Below are 23,472 nucleotides of genomic sequence, written 5' to 3' on the forward strand. Positions count from 1 at the left end.
AACCTACAAACAGTGCAACATTATTAAAGTCCATACAAAATTTATTAGAATGTATGTAAAAGTTAATGCAATTTCCAACTGCAAATAAATTAAAACACAAAAACTTCTGTTTTTTTTTTTACAATTATGATGGCCCATTACCTCACATACTGTAAATGTGATGTGAAATAAATTAATGTTGACTGTCCATGTTGTGCTTACAAACTTCTTGCAGCGTTCAACACAAAAGGCAGGAGAGGCAGAAAGCAAGATTAGCTCTTAGAGAGGATAAACAATTGAAAGCAGTTACGAAAAGAAAGAGGCTTGATAGGAGCAGAGGCGGCTGATCTTACAGGCGAGGTAGGTTCACATAAAACTTGTCATATTTACAAGAGAAAATGTAACATTTAAACCACAGGATTAAGTACATAAGTATACCTGTAAAAGTTAAAGGTAATTAACTAGTATGCCCTTTTTTAATTATACACACAGTAGGGAGATGACAAAACTATAACATAATACTGTGGAATGAATAGGACTTATCAGTGCAAAAACAATCAGTGCTAAATAGTGTTGGGCCATCATTGTTTAGTTATTTACAGGTGTTTAAATCCTCTCAGCCATACAAACACAAACAGCTCACAGTATAAAAATATTTCCACTAAAAGACAAAGAGGTCCATTGTTTCACATTAGGTCCATGTACAAATAACACAGGATTTCCACTTGATGTGTAACGCTGCGACTGTGCGGCTCCATCGGACAGGTGGAGTGAATTCACTGACAAGTTCTGTCAGTGAAATGACGCGAAAAACTGTGTATGTGGGATAAACTCACCAACAAACAGGCAAATGGTCTAACTGGAGAAGAGGGTGAACTTGCCTGGATGTATCCTTTTGTCATGTTTTTTGTGCTTCAATTATGAAACAGAGCTTTTTATTGGGGCATGTTGTAGTGGGTACAGCAGCCGCGACAGAAACCTGAGGCTTGCATGTTCGCTCCCCGCCTCTTGACATCCAAATCGCTGCCGTTGTGTCCTTGGGCAGGACACTTCACCCTTGCCCCCAGTGCCGCTCACACTGGTGAATGAATGATAGGTGGTGTTTGGAGGGACCGTAGGCGCAAACTGGCAGCCACGCTTCTGTCAGTCTACCCCAGGGCAGGTGTGACTATGAAAGTAGCTTCCCACCACCAGGTGTAAATGAATGATGGCTTCTCACTTCTCTGTGAAACACTGAGTGTCTAGAAAAGTGCTATATAAACCTAATCCATTATTATTATGAAATTCAACCGTCTTTATTTTGTTTTCCTGTCGCCAAATTGTGGAGCTTATGTCCGGCGCTTGGCAAAATACAAACTTTGCATATTTGTTTATACGGCTGCGGACTGCCAGATGCAAGACACCGCACATCCACAGGTGGTGGAAACTGACACATTGACGGGAATGGAAAAGTATCCACACCACAGGTGTTACACATCCAGTGGAAATCCGAGGTTACAATCAGCCTCCAGTCAAATGAATGAAGTTAACACATGAGTGAAAGCCATTTAGATTGTTAACAGCAGGAATGTTAATGGTGTGACTGCTTCTGGAGTCCAATGTCCACCAAACATCTCCTAGACAACAACTTGCAGTTCTCAGGCGCTTGTGCCTTCATTCTCCACAACCCGGCAGTCACTCGCCGTGGATCCATGCGTGATGAGCGTAGGCGAGGCCTCGCTAACGTTCCTCTGGCTGCCGTTAAGGTGCTTGAGGCTGCCGTGAATAGAGGGCTGATGGTTAAGATGCGACATGCTGCCGTGGAAACTGCGCTCCTCGACGCCTCTGTAGACCACATTGTCGCTCCTGAGACGCAGGGAGAAAAGAGGAGACTGACTAGTAAACATGGGCTCAACCGGGATCCACATCCTGTTTGATTACCTGTCATCGCGAGGGCGGCGCAGGCTGCCATGGTAGCTGGCTTTGCTGTGGCTGCTGCTTGCTTTGCTCCTGGTAGAGGTGGGCTGGCAGTGGAGACCTCTGAGGGGCTCGTCGAGGTCGTCAAGGACAGCAAGGTGAGTGGAGGAGGCGTGAGTGGAGGTACCCTACAGGTAGAACATAGTAAGTTCAAAATGTGTGTCATTCTAGAAGTACTGGAGGGACCAAATGGTGGGTCTTGAGTTGTTTGGATGGGGATGTGACGTTTCTTCTAATAATTTGAAGTGGCATTGTTTTGCTGCTCTTTTATGCTGCACTACAATAAGCTAATGCAACTAAATTCCCTTCTTATCTTTACTGTAAAGTTCAAATATGAATGACAACAAAAGGAAGTTTAAGTCTTGTTTGAATACTTTTGACTACATAAAGTCTCATCTGCAACGGCAAGAATGCCCTGTGGGATACATCGTGTTCCTCAGTTTAGTTTTCTACAGTAAATAGTGCTTCCATCATAAACCTACAGTAACCCTACTGCGAGTGAAATAGGTTCAAGTACCGGTAACCACATATGTGTAGTAAATACTGTCATTACTGTGTGTGTGTGTGTGATGGATGACAGTATTGTGGCAGTGAAATAGTACGTGTGATCCAGGCCAGTTACATTTATGTAAACTTTTCTGTTGTTGAATAAGTGCGGGAAAGAAACAAACTTTTTCAAAACATGCACACCTGCTATTTGCGTTATTAAAACCTTCAAGTCTGACTCAATGTCTTACTTGGAATTTCTCACGTGTCTCAATATGCTCTACAAAACTGTGAATCAACAAAAGTAACTCAAATCTTCATAAAAGCACATGTAACATTTGAGAAAGTTTGGTTGAAAAACCTGTTTGCCATCAAGCAACACACAACTTTGCAAGGGCAAAGGCTGGACTTAGCAACCAATTGTCCATAACCAGCACGCCCACTTCAATTATTCATCAAGTGACAAATAATGCTTCCACTCCAGTATTGTGTCACTGCGAGGTGACCGTTGGAGGATGTACCTGAGTGGACGTGCCTCTGGACTTCCTGATGATGGGGGTGTTAGGTTCACGCAGCAGAGACTGTGCCAAGTCTGGCTGCTCCTGCAGCACCTGGCGGGACTCGTTCACTCCACTGCTGCATGCAGACGTTAAGAGGAGGAAACATTGACTACTTATAGGAGTGGCAAAGAACAACAAGGGGAAAAGTCTTCCTACTTTTTGCGTCTGCGTCCATGCAGGAAGCTGGCCCACTCAAAGCAGGTCTTCTTGCTGGCCACCCAGAAAGCAGAAGGGATCCCCACCACCAGCATCATCAGGTATTTCACCAGGAACAAGGCCGTGGCTGGTCGGCTGCTCTGCTCCACCTGGAGGTGACACACATTTCAAATACTTTGTACAAGAACTAGGAAAAAGATGTTACTTCATGATGAGGATTCCAAGCCAAGCTCCACCAGTGACACATATTTGTAATATTTTACTGCAAACACACACACAGAGACACCAGGGGGCAGTAGTTCAGTGGCTGTAAACACAAATAGTGCCATCATTTTTAACAGTTTATGTTCGGGGGCTTTTTTTCTTTTCTTTTACAACCCAAGTGCTAAATATCAACTAATAATAACCAACAGCTATCCTAGAACCAAATAGGTTTTAGTTCATCCAAGACATTTAGGTTTTACAATTATCCCTCGCCACTTCAAAGTTTGTTGGCTTCACTCTTTAACTGATAGTTTTAACTATATTTTTGGCCTCTACTTAGCGTAAAAATTCCTAAACAATGTAAAAATATCAATACTGATAAAAGACAAGTCATGAAGACTTAATGCAGTTAAAGCCAACTAAAAAAATAATAACATATATTACAATATTAAGTGATACATTACATTCCATGACTGTCACCAACAAGTTATTATGTCTTACATTTTCCCTTCTTTCAAACAGGAAGTGAATTAAATAAATAATGAAACATTTAGGGCGAGAATGAACTGTCAGTAAAAGACGTGGACCAGAGGTAAGATTAAATATCAGCTTTGCTTTTTCCTATTCCTTTTTAGATAGGCTGAAATGTGCAAATGGAACGACGTGATCTTCTATGATGTAACTTGTAAAACATATCTGAAACTAATAAATCATAACCATAACCATATTACAGTACTATTGGTCACTAGATGAGACCAAACAAATTAGAGTGCAATGTTTGGTATTGTGGCCACTGATTGGCCAAGCCTGAAGCAGTATTCAGTTTCACCTTCACGATTGATTGTGAAGGTGACCAAATGCATGTTATTTCCCCTTTAGACCGCTTTTCTAATGCTAATAGCAGTATTTGGACGGTTGATTTATGATTAAGTTATTTGAACTAAGAAATTAGCATTGGTCAAATCCTCTTAGCTGAAGTCCATGTTGAAATTCCTGTGCAGAAGTCGGATCTCTCATAAATACTAAACTGGGGCCCTAGGCAGAACTTTATTTGGTGGCCTCTACACTAATTACAAAATTTTTTGTGAAACGACTTTCATACTATTTGACTCAAACATGCATTTGTTTTGATGCATAGTTTGGTTAATAAGTACATCATATATTATCAACAAACCTTCCTGTCATACACCTTTCATGTCTGCTTTGTGAGACAATTTCCATGACAACGCCCGCCATAGGGGAGGGTGGTAAAGTCATAGGAATTTTGCTATTATGTTCTGACCAGCGAATGAGCAGAAAGGGGCTAGGAATACGTTTACAGTAACATTTTAATATGAAGCACCTGCCATTCATTTTTTGATATTTCACATACTCTGGAGCCCCAAAATTAATGGCGGGGCCGACACATAGGAGAGCGATCATACACACACACACATGCTGTGTAACATTATAACACCTTCTGCATTCCTGTCCAGTTACTGTGTACATCACTGCCTATTCATGAAAAAAAATATCCCTCACATCTTGTTAACAGTGGGCGGAGCTGAGAGGAAAGTTTGGCGAGAGTTTTTTTGGATGTTGTGTCTGCACAGTGCACATTGACTAGTTTAAAGAGGCAACCACTCTTCATAACAACACAAAGAGCTTTTAGAGTTTGAGAAGCAGAGCATGACCGTCAGTGTGTGAGTGGGAGTAGAGGAGGTAAAGATGAAGTGTGGGAACCAGAAGACAACAATAACACAAACGCTGCTGCTGTGGACTTGGTCTTGGTCTGATGATGCATACTGTCCACGCCTCAAATACCTGCTCACTCAGCTGTACACACCTTGTAAGGACAGGGGATGTGATAGCGGCGACAGTTCTCCTCCATCCAGGTGGTCTCCCACACGGCACGGTAGGTGTGCTCGTACACGTAGCAGCCAATCACGGTCAGCAAGGGGACGAGGTAAAGCACGGAGAAAACCCCCATTCTGATCATGAACTTGACTAGTTTGGTCTGGTTCTCTTTTTCCAGCGGGATCTCCATGCGCACGCGGTTCAGAGCCACAATGCCCACCAAGAGAAGAGAGATACCCACCTGGAGAGACAAATGAGGAAATAAAGAGAGGCCACAAGTCAAGCATCCACCTGTTCATAAAGCAATCAGTCATGCTCACTTGGATCTCTTCATCCACATCCATCCTTCTCATGCTCGCTTTCACCCGCCCACTCACTCATTCATCTCACCACCACATTGAGGCATAGCGGGGTCAGGACAAACCACCGTAGAGCGTCAATGTCGTACAGTCCTATAAAACACACTCCACTGATCCCGTCGCCTTCGATTTTGTTGAGGGCCAAAAGGGTGACCGTCAGGCCGCCTGGAAGCCCCCAGGCCACAGCGTGGAAGAGGAGGGCTTTCTTCTCGATGGCCTCGCTGCCCCATTTAGGCACAGCTGCCAGGAACCAAGTGATGGTTAGGATGACCCACCATATGCTGCCCGCCATGGTGAAGAAGTAGAGGATCATGAAAAACAAGGTGCATGCCTGCAGGAGGAAGAAAAACCGGATCAATCAATCAGTCCTGAAGGAGTCGAACAAGGACGAACAATAAGTTCTGTAAGTAGCAGTCCAGCTAAACTATGTCAGCAGTCCTCTTTGCCCTCAACAATTATATCAATGCAGTGGAATTTGAACACACCTGAGCTTGCACACTTTACAATTGAAACACTTTCAAGAAAAATATGCCTGTCAAGTTGCTTAAAACCATGTTTTACCATTTTTAGTACATCCAGAAAGTATTCACACCGCTTCACCTTTTACACACTTTCTTGTTACAGCCTTTTTTCCAAAATGGAAAAAAACGCATTTTCATCCCAAAATTTACGATGTGGAAAGTTTTTTTTTGTAAAATCTGGAAATTTATTCAAAATTTAAAAAAAGAAAAAAATTCATGTGCATCAGTATTCACAGCCTTTGCTCAATACTTTGTTGATGCACCTGTGGCAACAATTATAGCCTCTAGTCTTTTTTTAATTCGATGCCAAAAGCTTGGCACACCTATCGTTGGGCAGTTTTACCTGTTCATCTTTGCAGCACCTCTCAAGCTCTATCAGGTTGGATGGGAAGCGTTGGTTTTTATCCAGGATGTTTCTGTACATTGCTGCATTAATATTTCTCTCTATCCTGACTAGTCTCTCAGTTCCTACCTTTGAAAAGCATCCCCACAACATGATGCTACCACCACCATGCTTCCCTTTAGTGATGGTATTAGCGTGGTGATAAGCGGTGCCTGGTTTCCTCCAAACATGATGCCTGACATTCACGCCAAACGGTTCGATTGTTGTCTCATCAGACTGCATCATTTAGTTTCTCATGGTCTGAGTATTTCAGGTGCATTTTGGCTAACTTTTTACTAAGAAATGGCTTCCGTCTGGCCACTCTACCATACAAGCCTGATTGGTAGATTGCTGCAGAGATGGTTGTCCTTCTGGAAGGTTCTCCTTACTCGCCTCCCTTCTTTTGTGTGGGGGAGGTGTAAAATAGCCGACCATTCAACCGCAAGATTGATAGTCAAATTTGACCACTTCAAATTGAATAGTCAATGTTTCTAATAAACATTTAAGTATTTATTTTGGCATTGTTTATTATGGTAAACATAAATATAGCCATATGTAAACAAATCGGAGGTTGATCAGCGTTCCGGAAAAGATTTGCATATTTTGTGGAGGTTTGCACTGACGAATTAAAGATTAAGATCAGCCTCAAGTGTCATAAATATATAATGTGCTATTTAGCCATCTAAATTTAGAGTGTGGTTCTAAAGCTGCTCCAAATGAAACATGTCTTCAGAGAAGGACCTCACCTTATTGTGTGAGCCCTGTGTTACGGTTGAAGCTTTGAACTGTGCGTGGTTGACAGAGTTACACGCCACACTGTCATCCAGCAGGAAGCCCATGAAGAACACCAGTGACACCATGACGTAACACACAGCATAGAAGATGATTGGGCGCTCAGGGTATCTAAACCTATTGTGGATTACAAAATAAGATTTGACATAACAATAAAAGAAAAGTTACTACTCCTGATTCATCATACACACCTGGTGACATCAATGAGGAAGGTCAAGAAGGTAAACAAAGTAGCGGAGAGACAAACAATGGAGATGACCCCGATGAAGTATCGTATGAAGGTGACATCCTGTTGGCTGAAGTACATGGAAGGGCAGGGGGCAGAGCAGTGTTTCCTGCCCATAAAAGAGTAACCTAAGTCTGGATCCATCTTCAGCTCTCTGGGGCACCAGAAACCATAGTCTCTCTGGACAGTCATGGACGACTCATCCGTGGCCTCAAAGTCCTTCTCCAGGTCCTCCCGACGAGGATACGGCTCGTCGCACTCTGGAAACCTGTAGGTGAATGTCAGCTAGATGGATCATGCAAGAAGACATTTCAATATGCAGAGCAACACACGGCTACGACCTGCTGCACTCCATGTCTTCTGGCCAGGTGAGTCCAAATATGTCCATCAGTTTCTGACAGTCGTCCTTGGCTTGCTGGCAGAGGCCACGACACGGCATGGAAACCTGGCCGTACACCACGCACACAGGAGCATAGAGCGCACACAGGAACATCCTCAAGTCTGGACTGCACACCAGGTTCACTATGGGATGGAACGGCTGGGAGAAAACAATTTCTATCAGCATAAAGTGCTGCCACTCAAACCCTGAAATAAAATGTTCAAAATTAAAACTACATTTCCTGCAATTGGGTGCGTGTAATGTAAGGGGAGGGGCTGTCACGTGACTTCAAATGACTTCATGTACAAACCCCGTTTCCATATGAGTTGGGAAATTGTGTTAGATTTAAATATAAACGGAATACAATGATTTGCAAATCCTTTTCTACGCATATTCAATTGAATGCACTACAAATACAAGATATTTGATGTTCAAACTCATAAACTTTTATTTATTTTTTGCAATTAATTAACTTAGAATTTCATGGCTGCAACACGTGCCAAAGTAGTTGGGAAAGGGCATGTTCACCACTGTGTTACATCACCTTTTCTTTTAACAATACTCAATAAACATTTGGGAACTGAATAAAATATTTTTTGAAGCTTTGAAAGTGGAATTCTTTCCCATTCTTGTTTTATGTAGAGCTTCTGTTGTTCAACAGTCCGGGGCCTCCGCTGTCATATTTTACACTTCATAATGCGCCACACATTTTCGATGGGAGACAGATCTGGACTGCAGGCGGGCCAGGAAAGTACCCGCACTCTTTTTTTACAAAGCCATGCTGTTCTAACACTTGTCTTGCTGAAATAAGCAGGGGCATCCATGATAACGTTGCTTGGATGACAACATATGTTGCTCCAAGACCTGTATGGACCTTTCAGCATTAATGGTGCCTTCACAGATGTGTAAGTTACCCATGCCTTGGGCACTAATACACCCCCATACCATCACAGAAGCTGCCTTTTGAACTTTGCGCCTATAACAATCCGAATGGTTATTTTCCTCTTTGTTCTGGAGGACACTACGTCAGACACCATGTGGACCTTTCGGACCACAGAACACCTTTCCTCTTTGCATCAGTCCATCTTAGATGAGCTCGGGCCCAGCCAAGCCGGCGGCATTTCAGGATATTGTTGATAAATGGGTTTGGCTTTGCATAGAAGAGTTTTAACTTGCACTTGCAGATGTAGCGACCAACTGTAGTTACTGATAGTGGATTTATGAAGTGTTCCTGAGTCCATGTGGTGATATCCCTTGCACACTGATGTCGGTTTTGATGCAGTACCACCTGAGGGATCAAAAGTCCGTAATATCATCGCTTACGTGCCATGATTTCCCCAGATTCTCTGAACTTTTTGATGATTTTACGAATCGTAGATGGTAAAATCCCTAAATTCCTTGCAATAGCTCATTGAGAAATGTTGTTCTAAAACTGTTTGACAATTTGCTTACAAAGTGGTGACCCCTCACCCCATCCTTGTTTGTGAATTACTTAGCATTTCATGGAAGCTGATTTTATACCCAATCATGGCACCCAACTAATTGTTCCCAATTAGCCTGAACACCTGTGGGATGTTCCATATAAGTGTTTGATGAGCATTCCTCAACTTTATCAGTATTTATTGCCACCTTTCCCAACTTCGTTGTCGGGTGTTGCTGGCATCAAATTCCAAAGTTAATGATTGTTTGCAAATACGATTTTTTAATCAGTTTGAACATCAAATATGTTGTCTTTGTAGCATATTCAACTGAATATCGGTTGAAAAGGATTTGCAAATAATTGTATTCCGTTTGTATTTACATCTAACACAATTTCCCAACTCATATGGAAATAGGGTTTGAAATTAGATGACCCTGCCACTATTACACAATGAGAGCAGTTAATATAAGATTTGTAGAAAAACTTCATGCCAAACAAAGTCTGATTGTGGGCAAACTTTTCGAGATATCGACTTTCCGCAAAAACCGTGAGCGCCTCAAGGCTTTGAGAAACGTTCCGGTGTTCTCAGATTTCCGATAAGTGGAGAAATGGCTGAGTTGTAGTGAGTAGGAAAATAAGAATTTTTGTGTTTTTTGGCGCCGACATCTAACAGTGGTGTCAATGAGAGATTCAGCTGACTTTCTTGGCCTTGAGGGCCAGCAGAAGCCAAATGGGACACATGACCTCCATAAAAGTGACATTTTCTGAGAGAGGACATGTGTGTCAACGTTTTCACCGAAAACACATGACAGTGGCATAAATGATGTGGCGTGAGGACAAGTTGTTCACCTAAGAAAATCAAATTTTCAGGAGCTTCTATGCTCCAGTACAGTGGTTCTCAACTTATTTTCAGTGATGTACCCCCTGTGAAAATGTTTTTGATTCAAGTACCCTCTAATCAAGGCAAAGCAGTTTTGGTTGAAAAAAAGAGATAAAAAAGTAAAATACAGCACTATGTCATCAGTTTCTGATGTATTAAATTGTATAACAGTGCAAAATATTGCTCATTTGTAGTGGTCTTTCTTGAACTATTTGGAAAAAAAGATATAAAAATAACTTAAAACTTGTTGAAAAATAAACAAGTAATTCAATTATAAATAAAATTTTCTACACATAGAAGTAATCATCAACTTAAAGTGCCCTCTTTGGGGATTGTAATAGAGATCCATCTGGATTCAAGAACTTAATTCTAAACATTTCTTCACAAAAAAAGAAATCTTTAACATCAATATTTATGGAACATGTCCACAAAAAATCTAGCTGTCAACACTGAATATTGCATTGTTGCATTTCTTTTCACAGTTTATGAACTTAGATTCATATTTTGTTGAAGTATTATTCAATAAATGTATTTATATATTTATAAAGGATTTTTGAATTGTTGCTATTTTTAGAATGTTTTTAAAAAAGTCTCACATACACCTTCAAGTAATCCCAGGGGTACGCGTACCCCCTTTTGAGAACCACTGCTCTAGTAAATTAGAGTGTGAGCCATCCGCTTTAATGGAGGAAGGCCAGGCCGATGGCGCTCGCCTCACTTCGATGGCCATCCAGCCAAAGCCAAACATTGGACGTCAAAAAACATGCAAATAACTTATAAAAAGTTTACCATTTGGCAACTATCCTATAGCCGCGCCCCCATGGGTAATATACTTCCAGTGTTGTGACCTCTGTTTACAATCCGTCACATCAAAAATATACCTTCTCACTGCCTAAAAATAAATACTCTAGAACTACAACTCGTTCAAAACTAACAGCAAAGTGGACAGCTGTCAACGTTGTGTTTCGGAGAGCAAACGGAGGAACAACAAGTAAGCTAACTACATTGTTAGCTAACTAGCGATCTTGTTTCGGTGCACCTAATCGTCTCCCCGCCCTGCAATTCAGTGTGGCATTTAGGCAAGAGGAACAGTGAGTACATGCAGCTGAGGCGAGCGTTCAACAAATTTTGTTTAGAACAGATTTTTATATTTCATTAAAAACAACACAGAAGTGATATTTTGATGCCAAAATAAATGTTTAAAAACGTGGATATCCGTGTTTTGGCGGAAATTTCACATGACTACTACTACTTAGGGAGGTAATGATAACCGCTATGCTAAACTGCAGTAACATTTCCAATAGTTAGTATTACCAATTGAAATTGTAATTATCATAAAACCGTAATTGATTACCACACTTTGAAAAAAACTTTCCTTGAGAAGCAGCTAGCACAATAATCGCTAGCTAGCTTAAATGCTAACAGGAATACTAGACACAGTAACGTCGTTACCCATCACCCTTCATCATTGAGAAACGCTCTAAAACCTTAAAGATAAATATACAGGTTTTAAACTTTCAAATGTATTTTTTATAAAGGCATAAGAACATTTGATGAGGAAAGTATATATTGCTTATTCATTTTTAAAAAAAAAAACTTTGTTTGAAAATGTCGACGTGTAAAAAATATTTTTGAGCACATTCAACGATACTGTGATAGTAATGATAACTGGTAACTTTGGTCACTTTATATGAAATCTTCATATTGTTACATCCCAACTATTACCCTACTCGATTCACTTTAATAGTATTGTCCCTGAAAATATATAAAAACACAAGAATGTGTTAAAATTTCTAACACCAATGCATTTTGAAATGTAAAACTGGAAATACGTGATGGTCCGCAAACATTTGAAATAAACTAATAGCATAACCATATATCACTGTAACATATGCATGTGAAAATTAAATGAACTGCCGTTAGTAGCAATTATGAGAGAGGACTTAAGTGTGCTGCAACTCAACACCTCCCAGTATTCCATCTACATTCAGAAGCTCATGAAAAATGTAAAGCAGCACTTGGTTAAGCAAACATCTCCTTGCATGATGAAGGATGCAGCATAGACAGACTTTTGCTTCTTAAGCCATTGAAGCGTTTTCCATCCACAGAGGAAATCTACCAGCTCATTAAAATGCGTAAGATGCATGTGTGACATTTTCACCATACGTTAGTTTTTTTCAAAGCATGAAATCTACAAGATGCTGCAACAAAACCTAATAGCTAGGTGTGTGTGTGTGTATGAAACCGCTGATAAAAACAGTGCACTTTGATTGACCAGCAACAAAAGCCATCACACACATTACAGCGTACGAGTGCATTTCTGCAAAGACCTATTCATCTGTCATTGTGTGTGTCTTTTGTGCGTGTTTGTGTGCAGACTCAGGCTTTGTGTGCATGTTTTGATCGTTTTCAATTGCCGTGTTCCAAATCTGCACGTTCACCAGCAAATGGGGTGCAGCGGTGCGTGATGGGCATGACACAGTTTTGCTGCGACGCACACGACTGCATGGCATGCACTCATCTTATACGCTATCACTTTACAGATGGTAGAACAGTGTAAAGACAAACCCGGACCATAGAAGCAAAGATGAAGATATTACCGGCTGACTGTAGCAATATGAAAGTGGATGAAAGACTAATGTAATGCAAGTCCAACTATAACCAACTACAACCATTAAACAAGCTGCTACAACTTTTACAGGATTTTATTGCCTTCTTTTACCATCAAACATCCACAATGCATGACTACAAACACCAGAGAGCCCTACAAATAGGCCTTGGCCGATAACAAATGTTGCCCAATGATATATTGACCTGCAAAGTATTGCCGATAAACGATGTTATTGTCAACATTATTTTGAGACGAAATTAACCACTGATGAAAGGATAATATGTAATAATAATGCAAGTATACCCTTTCAAATGCAATAAACTTGTATTTCTCGTTTAGTTTAACATTGTAATTATAATGTAAACATTTACATATCCAAGTTATGTAAATCAAACAAATAATACAAATAACATAAATTCTGTCTTTTAGCAAAATTTTGGTCCTAAAATAAGATTCACAATAAAATAGCCTGTCTTTGTTAAGGAGGCGGTGGAGGACCATTAAATGTACACAACCAAAACAATCAATAAAATGGCTAAATAAAGGTATTGTGACAAAAATAATCGCAGTTAATATTATCGCAGTATTGTTGAATATGCTCAAAAAGTACTTAACTTTGGTACATTAAAATCTTTTAACCGAGTTTTATTTTTTTAATAACTCATAAAAAAAAAAAATTATTTTTTCCAGAGGAAACGTCAAATATTGTTCTGGCTTCATAAGAGCATTATTATTTTTAATTTGTGAGTTTAATATGTTTATCTTCTTCCATTTTAATTTGGAAATGTTTTAGAATGTTTTTTAATACCGGTAAATTTAATTTGGGTGGTCAGTTTGTTTTACATCCGGTTTATGTGAAATCACGCAAGATCACTTCCTGTTTAAAGGGACGTCGATGTCACTACAAAATCGGTCCACGCATGCGCAAAGACAACGTCGCTTCCTGTTATGTCAGTTATGTTCTTGCACGTCGTCACTCTAACCATGGTTTTCTTTTTTGTAATCTTTATTTGAATAAAAATCTCATGTAAAAGATTACATAAAAAACAAAACAAATGTTACTTAAGAATACAGTATTTATTTTGAAACCGTACAAAAATCTGAACGATGTGCTCAGCAGCCCTGAATGGCAAAAAAATCAATCTTTTTTTTACTATTTATTTTGAAACCGTACAAAAATCTGAACGATGTGCTCAGCAGCCCTGAATGGCAAAAAAATCAATCTTTTTTTTACTACTTTACATCAAATACATCAATAATCAATACAAATCATTTGCGGATAGAGATGTACGTTACAGTAAGGGACTTGTTTAAAACAAAAAATCCACATTTTCCAAAAGATATTACATGATAAGATTGCGTCATTCATTGCAAAGACAGAAGAGTGAAATTGTTTGAAAATATGGAGATAATACTCCCTGATTTTTTAAAAATCTACTTGTTCATGCTCATATTCTTGTTCCTTTTTACTCCTTCGTAAGCTAATTTTCATATATAACATTATTAAAACATTCAAATATCACAGAATGTGACGTCTCAAAAGCTCCGTCGTAAAAATTCCAATCCAAGAAATTACATTAGTTGGACCGATCGTGTCTCTCTATCTGCACAGCCTTTATGTTCAATGTGAATACTGATCTTAGTTGTTGAGACAGCAATGTGTTCATACTAGTTTAGATTGGGGTATGATGTTTCTTAATAGGAAATATATTAATATCTCTTGTTTTCATGTTAGCATTTAAGCAAGCTAATGCTAATCGGTCCATAAGTTTATCAAAATGCAATTATCAATCACGGTTTCCGATAATTTTAATTGCATACAAAAATACTAATCGGCTGGATTTTTACAGCAGTTATCATTATTACCGTTAATGTGCATGTAGTACAAATGGCAGCAGTTGCTGCAACCAATGCAAAAGAGTGATGGCTCTTGCAGCCCGTTACAATGCATGCGTATGGCAATTATTAAGGCTGGCAAACTTAGAGTGCATTTTCATTTATCGTTCGGTTAATTGACTTATCGAATATTCGACCAGGTCTACCTTTAAGCTGTATTCCAGAAATGAGTGACTTATATTTGTATCAGTGAGTATATTTAAGGTTTGATTTTTTAATGAAACACCTTGGAGGCCTTTTCCACCGAACTTTGGAGGGTACACATTCATCGCCAGCTCCCAAAAGTGACATTTTTCACAATGTTCTAACAGTAATATGTGTTATTTCAAATATAATTTTTGAGGCGATGAAAAGCTTGCTTCTGATGTTTTTAGGATGTCATAGGGAAAAGGGTATTTCCTCATGGAGATGACATGAAGCCACCTCTGAAAGTACCCTGTGTATACGCCCACCACATCACATAGGACATCATTGTAAAGTTTTTTAAAAAGGCTTCACTACACATCTCAAAACATCGCATGCAGCCCTGCAAAGTCAGCTACAGACGAGGGAGCTGTACATTTGATCATCCTATTTAACTCCCATGATGTTGTTCAAATGTGTTTGCAATGTCAGTACTGTGGCTCACATAGTGCTAATGTTTGAGTCCTCTGTGGGATTTACTAAAAAAAAATAGAAAATGGATGGATGGATAATATAATGGATGGGAAAATCTCCCTATGAATAATTTCAAGCAGCAGTGTTATGCTTCCAGGACGTACATAGTATTTATCACTGAGATGTCTCTTACGTGTACGTCTGTGTTGTCCCTCAGGCGGCACTTAACAGAGTGGAGGCTGCTTGCGTTTGTACATCAGTGCGTCTCGTTGGCCAAAAGGAGGAGACTCTTTGTTCATGTCTGCTCGTAGTAACTCAAGCAATGAAAATGTGTGTGACTCCTATTTTGTGTGTGTCCCCGTTCTTCCCCTTTCACGTAAGCATTTATTTCCTCTGTTGTGTTATTGCTCTTCAGACAGCATTCAAGTCTCTAGTGTAGAAGTGTGCAAGTCAATACCAGACAGTTTTGGGCAATGGTCACCTATACTTGTGAGGTTGGAGGCTCGGATACTTTGAAGAGGAGTACTAATAGGAGATGAGTGAAAGTAAAACAGTAAGTATCAGAAACAGCTTAAACTGCTCATCATTGTGCACCAACAAACTAACTTAAAAATTGTCACTGAAGTCAGATATCTTGTGGATTTGGGTTTGGACTGGAATATATAATACAGTTGCATGTGTGTGTGTGTGTGTGTATATATATATATATATATATATATATATATATATATATATATATATATATATATATATATATATATATAGTTTAACAAAACAATTAACTGAAAGCAGCGAGCCTTCTTTTCATTCAATCACTTTGCTTCGGTTAGCGAAGAGTGGGGCGCCATCTTTATGCATGCACGCACACGCGCGCACACACGAAGCAGCCCCTTTTACTACTTATAACTTGCTAGTAAGAAATGCTACAAAGTAACAAAAATTAGGAGGGGAAAAAATGTTTAGAAAGCTAAATGTCTTGTTGTGGTAATATTTCAGCTTTAAATTGGATGGGCAATATTGCACCCCGTCCAATGCACTCTTGCGCTGTCAGAGACCATTTGTTATGGGAACATTCAACGCATGCACAGCGAGAGAAGAAGCGAGGTTGATAGAACTTGCACACTGTGCAGAGGAACGGGGAGTGGAGATCCTGGGGGTCCAAGAGCACAGGAGAGTGCACACTGATAACCCCATCCTGTACTGCAGAGTGGAGAGATGCACGTTCATTTCTGCATCTGCGTGGAGGAACGAGGCCCAGGCCGCAACAAACGGTGTAGGGTTAAAGCTGGTCCCACGGGCACGTAAAGCTCTCCGTCGGGTTTACCACCACACCGACAGGATTCTGAGCGCAGAGTTCTCGGGCAACCCAGTAACAACAGTTGTAGTCGTGTACTCACCCACCAACGTGACACCATCTGACGTGGTGGATAAGTTCTTTGACGACCTTGTAAGAGCGGTCCGTGGCGTCCCAGCACACAACTTCCTGGCAATCCTTGGGGACTTCAATGCAAGGCTTGGACCAGATGACGCACCCTTCCCTTACCACAACTTTACCAACCGCAACGGCACCTACCTCACTGCCTTCCTCATGGAACACGAGCTACTGGCGGCGAATACCATCTTCCGGAAGAGAACAGGTAAGAGGTAGACCTTCCGAGACCGAGCCTCAGGAACACTACGACATCTAGATTACATCCTAGTGAGGAAGAAATGGAGGAACTCTATCCTGAATGCTGAGCCATACAGCACTTTTAGTCCTGTGAGCTCAGACCACCGTGTGGTCACAATGAGAGTTCGCCTGAGCCACAGGGTCCCCAAACCAAGTCCCAAGATCCGGTATAACTGGAAAACCTTCTCAAGTGACCCTGGCCTTCAAACCAGACACGCAGAGGAGATGAGGAGACGATTCCAGCAGCTGGACAGGGGAGCGGAGGCCAGTGGAGAATACAAGAGATTCGTCACTGCGTATGAGGAGGCGACCAGGCTGTGCGTGCCCATGATGGAGAGAGTCAGTACCTCCACACGATCCAAACACCCAGAGGTCGTAGCAGCACGAGGGATGGTGGAGGAAGCCCGCCTCAACTTTGAGCGGGAACCAACTGTGGAGAGGGATGGCGAGCTGAATGAAGCCAAACAGTTTCTTTTCAGATGCTATGATACCATCAAAGGGAAAGAACTGATGGAGAAAGTGCCAAGAGTGCAGGCGGCGCAAGGTGAACAGTATGGGGAGGCTTGGAGGGTCATCAAAGAGATGACGGAGCGGAAGAGGACCAAGGAGGGACAGGTGGAGGGACACAGCCCGCAGGAGACGGTGACAACCTGGTCCAGTCACTTCAGAAGGCTGCTGGGGGAAACAGCAAACGCAGCTGAGGAAGAGGAAATACCATTAGTCCTCCCAAACCTGAACATCAATGGTGGTCCCTTCACACTCGGAGAGCTCGCCAGGGCAAAAACCACAGTAAGAATGGGAAAAAGCGCTGCCCCAGACGGCATACCCCGAGAGGTCGTGAAGAACTGTGATTTCGATGACATCATTCTAAAGTTCTGCAACCTTGCTCTGCTGCACAATCGGCTGCCTGATATGTGGTCTCTATCAAACATCGTGCCAGTGCCCAAATCCGGAGACCTCTCGAAGCCAGACAACTACCGAGGCATCAGCCTGACCTGTATCACTGCGAAAGTCTACAACCGCATGATCCTAAACAGGGTCCGGCATGCAATCGACCCTCACCTGAGAATAAATCAGAACGGCTTTCCAGAAGGACGAACAACTACAGCCCAGATCTTCGCACTTAGGAGTTTGATTGAGGAGGTGAGGAAGGAAAACCTGACTGCAGTCCTATGGTTCATAGACTTCAAAAAGGCATTTGACTCGATACATCGAGGCACGATGGTGAAGATTTTGAAAGCATACAGCATTCCTCCGAAACTATTCCGAGCAATAGAGTCCATGTACGCAGGAACAAGGGCCAGGGTGGTGACCCCAGATGGCAACAGCGAGGAGTTTAACATCCTGGCTGGAGTTATACAAGGGTATACACTAGCCCCCTTCCTCTTCATCATTGTCCTTGATCACGCGCTCAGGAAGGCAATAAATGGGCGAGAGCAGGAACTTGGCTTTACGCTGACACCAAGGAAGTCGAGTTGACAACCGGCAGTGGTCCTGACAGACCTTGACTATGCGGAAGACATCAGTCTGCTCTCCAACAATGTGGAACAAGCACAAGAACTACTACACAGGGTAGAGCTAGAGTGCGCTATAGTTGGCCTTAGGCTAAATGCCAAGAAAACTGAGGTCATGACCTACAACGTTCCACCAGAACATCAACCTCTGGTAACAGCAGGAGGCACTGTGCTGAAAAAAGTTGAGGACTTCAAATACCTGGGCTCTGAACGGCATGACCAGTGTATGGAACTCCAACCTGTCCTGCCTAATCAAAGTCAGCTTCTTCTACACGACAGTTGAGTCTGTTCTCCTCTATGGCAGCGAATGCTGGACCCTGAAGTCAAACCTGGAGAAGTCTTGGATGGTTGCTACACCAGGATGCTGCGTGCAGTGCATAACATCAACAAGAGTGCGCACGTAACCAACAGAATCCTCTACAAGGGAATACCAAGGGTGAGCGAGAAGATTGCTGTAAGGAGAATGAAACTAGCAGGACACTGCCAAAGGCATCAGGAGCTGCCAGGCAGCAAATTGGTGCTGTGGGAACCAACACATGGGCATCGATCAAGAGGACGTCCCACACTAACATACGTGGACATACTCAAGAAGGATGCAGGAGCTCAGAGTACCAAGGAACTGGCCAAATGTATGGAGAATCGGGATGACTGGAAGCAACGATGGAAGGCTCGTCTGAGGACGACCAAGAGAGAGAGAGCAATATGAGTACAACACAGACGAACGAGCGAGAATGCAGTGATCACATGATGGCAAAAAACAGACAATTATATCCAATTTGTTTTTCCAACTGGGGAAGAAAATGCTTAAAAAATAAAAATGTTGCTTACAGAAACGAGAGTCTATTCAATTTTTCTGTTTATTAAAATAGGATATTTAAAACAATGTTGTCGTTAACACACTTTGTGTCTTTTTACACATTGAAATCAGAAAGGACGCGCAATTCCGAAAGTCCGCCCGCCCCAGAGACGTGTTTTTTTTGGGTTTTTTTTGCGTTTTTCTTGGTCGATTTCAAAGTAACAAACTTTCCGGAACAATTTCTGTACAATTTCCGAAATTTTGATTCGCCGAAAGTTTTATTAATCACAAACACTGCATTTCCGGTATTTGAACTCCCGCGTGTTATAGTGTTCGTAGTGGCGAGCAATTAACCCAAGAACTTCAATGAAAAGTGGCATCAAGAGCCACTTTTTAGTAAATGGCTCACTTATGAAAATGGAAAGATGTTTTGCACGCCATGTAAACGGACTAAAAAAACGAACAACTGATTTTCAAAGATCCAGCCTCAACAGGCACCAAGAAACATGAATTCACAAGTTGGTCGAATCGGCTGGAAAGCAGTAAAGTCAGTTTTTTTGCACTCTGAAAAGAGCAGAGGAGTCAAGTAAAGACAGTGTTATTAGCCAGCTTCGGACTGTGTATCACTTGGCCAAAGCGAACATCCCCTTGTCGAAGTTCCAGAGCCTGATTGAGCTGCGAACTTCCATTAGTGTCAGCATACCGGCATCTTATGGCAATCACAAAGCCAAAGATGAAATGCTAGAGGCATTGAGTGCCATGCGAAACTCTAAGTTTGTTGGCATTATTGGCATTATAAACGACTGATGATCTAGATACAGGTGAGAATAATCAATTCAATGTGTCATATGCATGTATGCCCTGGCACACCATTATCATAATTTCATGACCAAGGCAAAACACTATTTACACTTTTATGCTGAAATACAACTACACCAACAACTTATTAAAAAACAATATTGAGAGAAAAAAACTTAACATACATACATTGAAGTATTCTTAATTATTCTGAATCATAGTGAACGGAAAGCGCATGGTCATCTTTGCGCAAAATCGACAGGTAGTGGACGGAAAAGCTAACAATTCTTGAAGTACTGCTGAGTTTTTTGGAAGATTGGAGCATTGACCGTAAACAAGTTGCCAGCTTGGGTAGTGATGGAGCAGCTGTCATGATGGGGAAAAAGAATGGCTTTGGTATGTACAGTATGTCTGTGCTATTTTTATTAAAGCTTGTGGCTTTCTAGTGTTCTCATTTTTACTTAGATTTGTTGTAAAGTTGTTTTTGAAATTAATTAAAAAATGTGCAAGTTTGAATCTTCTTAACTTGTGTGTAGGTATTTTTGTTTTTTAACTTATTATATTGTATATCGTTCACCCCTTTTGGTAAAAAAAAAAAGTTTCATAGTTTGCGTATGTACATTTTACTAACTACTTTAAATTATTTACAAGTGTCCAGCTATCACAACATTTTAAGATGCACACTGATTGGCACTAGCTGTATCCCAGAGTGCAAATGAAGTTGAGGCACTGAAAAAGTATCAACTGGACCTTTCCCAAGTATTCAACTACTCCAACAACTTTCCTGTGAGGTGAGTTGAGAAGATAAGAAGAAGAAGATAAAGATATGAAAAACAAAAAAACTGGTGTTTCTGTATTATATGAAAAGTTTTTTTGTAATGCTCATAATGTACATAACTACCACATAACTACCACATAAATATATAAAATATAAATACTTAAGTAATTAATTAATATATATTGACATAAATTCTGCCAGGTGCAATAGGCTTCGAGAAATTGAGGACATTTTATTGAGAGAGCAGGTGGCTCTGAAGGAACCTCCGTCTGTGCAGTGGCTCTCACTTCATGAAGCAGGAGAAGCGATTCAAAAGTGATGGCCAGCACTAGTAGCTGCATTAAGAGAGGATGCAGTGAATCTAAACAATGGGACAGCCAATGGCTTAAGCAAGCGTGTCGAAACATTCAACTTTTACAAAAAAGTGGGACCCCAAAAATTTGCTGTGGGACCCCATTTTTATAACTTGATGGTGTCACTGGGACCCCAGTTTGAAAATTCCTAGTGCCAACACTGTAAAAGTTATTTACCTTCCAATTACAGTATAATGGTAAACAGTAATGAAAAAATAAATGTGTACTTTTAAATGGTTACTTGCACTATTATACATTATGATGACATTACATTATAAACACTGCATAGTTTTTGTCAAGTATTTCTTCAGTTGAACACCATGATGTAGACAAAAGCTATGAGTTGTATATAGCCAAATATTTTTTTTAAATACATTTTTGTATAATGTTCCAATATTGTTCTTGAGACAAGCATATGTTGATTGACAGTCTAAAAGGAACAGTTCCTTCACTTATTTTTGCACTTTCATGCATTTTAATGTATGAGAATATAAAAACGGCAATAGAATTGCAATCACAATTTAAGTGAAAAATCGCAATTAGGTTTTTTCTCAAAATGGTGCACCCCTATTGTGTACTAATGACATTATTTTGCTTGGACAATTACATGCAATAACAGATAATAATGAACTAGTTTAAATATGGTGTTGATAGTGTTAAACTGGCAAAATAATTCATCATAAATAAATTTAAATATTTACAATAAATAGATGTGATCAGTATCGGCCAATCTTACTCATGGATGATCGACAGCATAATTCCCTAATCAGAACATCCACAATACACACATTTTAATTTAAAAATAAACAATGTTTTAGGTTAATTTAATTTTGATACCTTATCAAGCAAGGTGAAGAATGAATCTGGAAGCATTTGTATATAGTTTCAGTTTGTTATCTGTCTGAAATTATAATTTTTTTCCTAGAACGTCTCAATTGGACAATACGCACTAGTAATAACTTCACATTTAGTCACTGCTCTATTAAATGGAATATATTGTATAAGTAGAAACATATCTATAATGTAACCAACTCAGTAATCATTTAGCCAGAAGCTTAACTGGTGGGGGGCAACAACGTCATAGATTTGAATAGCTGGGAACGTGAGTGGCTGCGAACAACCAAGCTTTTCTCAGTGCTGTTGACATTACACAAGTAACTGAAGGAAACTACCTACAACTGACAAACATACTCATAAGAAAGACCCTCTACAAAGTATTCGTGAGATAATATTCTACTTTGGTTTGTTGATGTTCTGACAAAAAATAAAAAATAAAGTCAATTTCTGTGCGTGTGTGTGTGTGTGGTGCATGTGTGTGCGCCAGTGGGTGCAGGGCAATAGGGAGCGTTTGGAATGAGAAGCAGGTTGGGTTTTTTGACACAGAAGGTAAATGAGAAAAAGCCCCTGACTGGTTCAACTCCTATTCAATGAAGGGATTAAGTTTCTTTTTCTTTACTCTTGTTCACCACAAAATACAGGGGGAGGAACCCCCCAGGAGGAAGAAAAAAAAACAAAAGTACAAAAAAAAAATCAAGAAAGAGAGCCAGAGACAAAAATGGGAGCATAATTAAAGGTCCAACAGTGCAAATGAGGGTAAAATAGCAGTTAAATGATGTGATGCTGGCAGAAAAATAGAGAATACATTAAGAAATTGTACTAAACTGTAAGCGCAACTTGTTCCAGCAAGGAGTGTTACTGCACCTGCTCGGTTTTTATCATCGCATTATGTACTGGAGCAGTCGTCTGTTAGGCCTGAGGGTATTATGGTAAGTGTGTTAGGTTAGTGCTTATCGCAGCTGACCAAATCCAGTTTGTCAGCTCAGCACAGACCAGCCCACTGTCAAGTGGAAAAAGGAAAAAGAATGAAGGAAACAGAGGGCAGTGCTGCAAAATAGGCACAAAAAAAACTAAGCGGAAAAAAGAAGAGAAGTGGCAGTTTCCTGGTGGATTAGGGAGTCAAATGGTTTGGAAGAGGTGTGAGAACTACACACACACAAACAAAAATCTCCAGCTTTGTGTTGTGGTTCCTTCAAGAAGACAGGCTATTGGGTTTAAAGCTCCATAGAAACAAATCTGGCAGCAATGCAGTCATTTAAAAATACCAAAGTAATCAGATCTTCACACAGAAAATATATGCAAGATGCAATCATCTGAACAAAAAAAAAAAAAATCAGATGAGGTCAAGTTTTTTTGCTTGAATGGAACTCCAGGGAAGAGCCATTAAAATGTTGGTCCAGTATATAAAAAGCTGTCATTAAAGAGCTTAACTTTTACTACATGGACTTTATGTGTGACAAGTGGGCTATCAGCTTAACCATACGGCT

General features: G+C 40.5%; 1 protein-coding gene across 2 annotated transcripts in view; it reads right to left on the bottom strand.

Annotated features, from left to right (window-relative positions):
- Nucleotides 1-20: 20 nt before the first annotated feature.
- The window catches only part of LOC133537874 (frizzled-3-like), a 45,822-nt gene continuing 22,370 nt past the window's right edge, over nt 21-23,472 (bottom strand). Inside the window, exons 3-11 of one of the 2 annotated variants that reach the window (XM_061878991.1) lie at nt 7,799-7,995; nt 7,423-7,725; nt 7,186-7,348; nt 5,568-5,867; nt 5,167-5,418; nt 3,138-3,286; nt 2,943-3,054; nt 1,900-2,063; nt 21-1,824 (exon numbers count right to left, since the gene is read on the bottom strand). In XM_061878991.1, coding sequence (XP_061734975.1) covers nt 1,617-1,824; nt 1,900-2,063; nt 2,943-3,054; nt 3,138-3,286; nt 5,167-5,418; nt 5,568-5,867; nt 7,186-7,348; nt 7,423-7,725; nt 7,799-7,995 — 1,848 coding nt within the window. In that variant the 3' untranslated portion in view covers nt 21-1,616. Of the gene's footprint in view, nt 1,825-1,899; nt 2,064-2,942; nt 3,058-3,137; nt 3,287-5,166; nt 5,419-5,567; nt 5,868-7,185; nt 7,349-7,422; nt 7,726-7,798; nt 7,996-23,472 lie in introns of both variants that reach the window. The other variant, XM_061878981.1, reaches the window with a different exon arrangement.

This window comes from Nerophis ophidion, linkage group LG02 (genome assembly GCF_033978795.1).
Source record: "Nerophis ophidion isolate RoL-2023_Sa linkage group LG02, RoL_Noph_v1.0, whole genome shotgun sequence".
Classification (NCBI taxonomy): domain Eukaryota; kingdom Metazoa; phylum Chordata; class Actinopteri; order Syngnathiformes; family Syngnathidae; genus Nerophis; species Nerophis ophidion.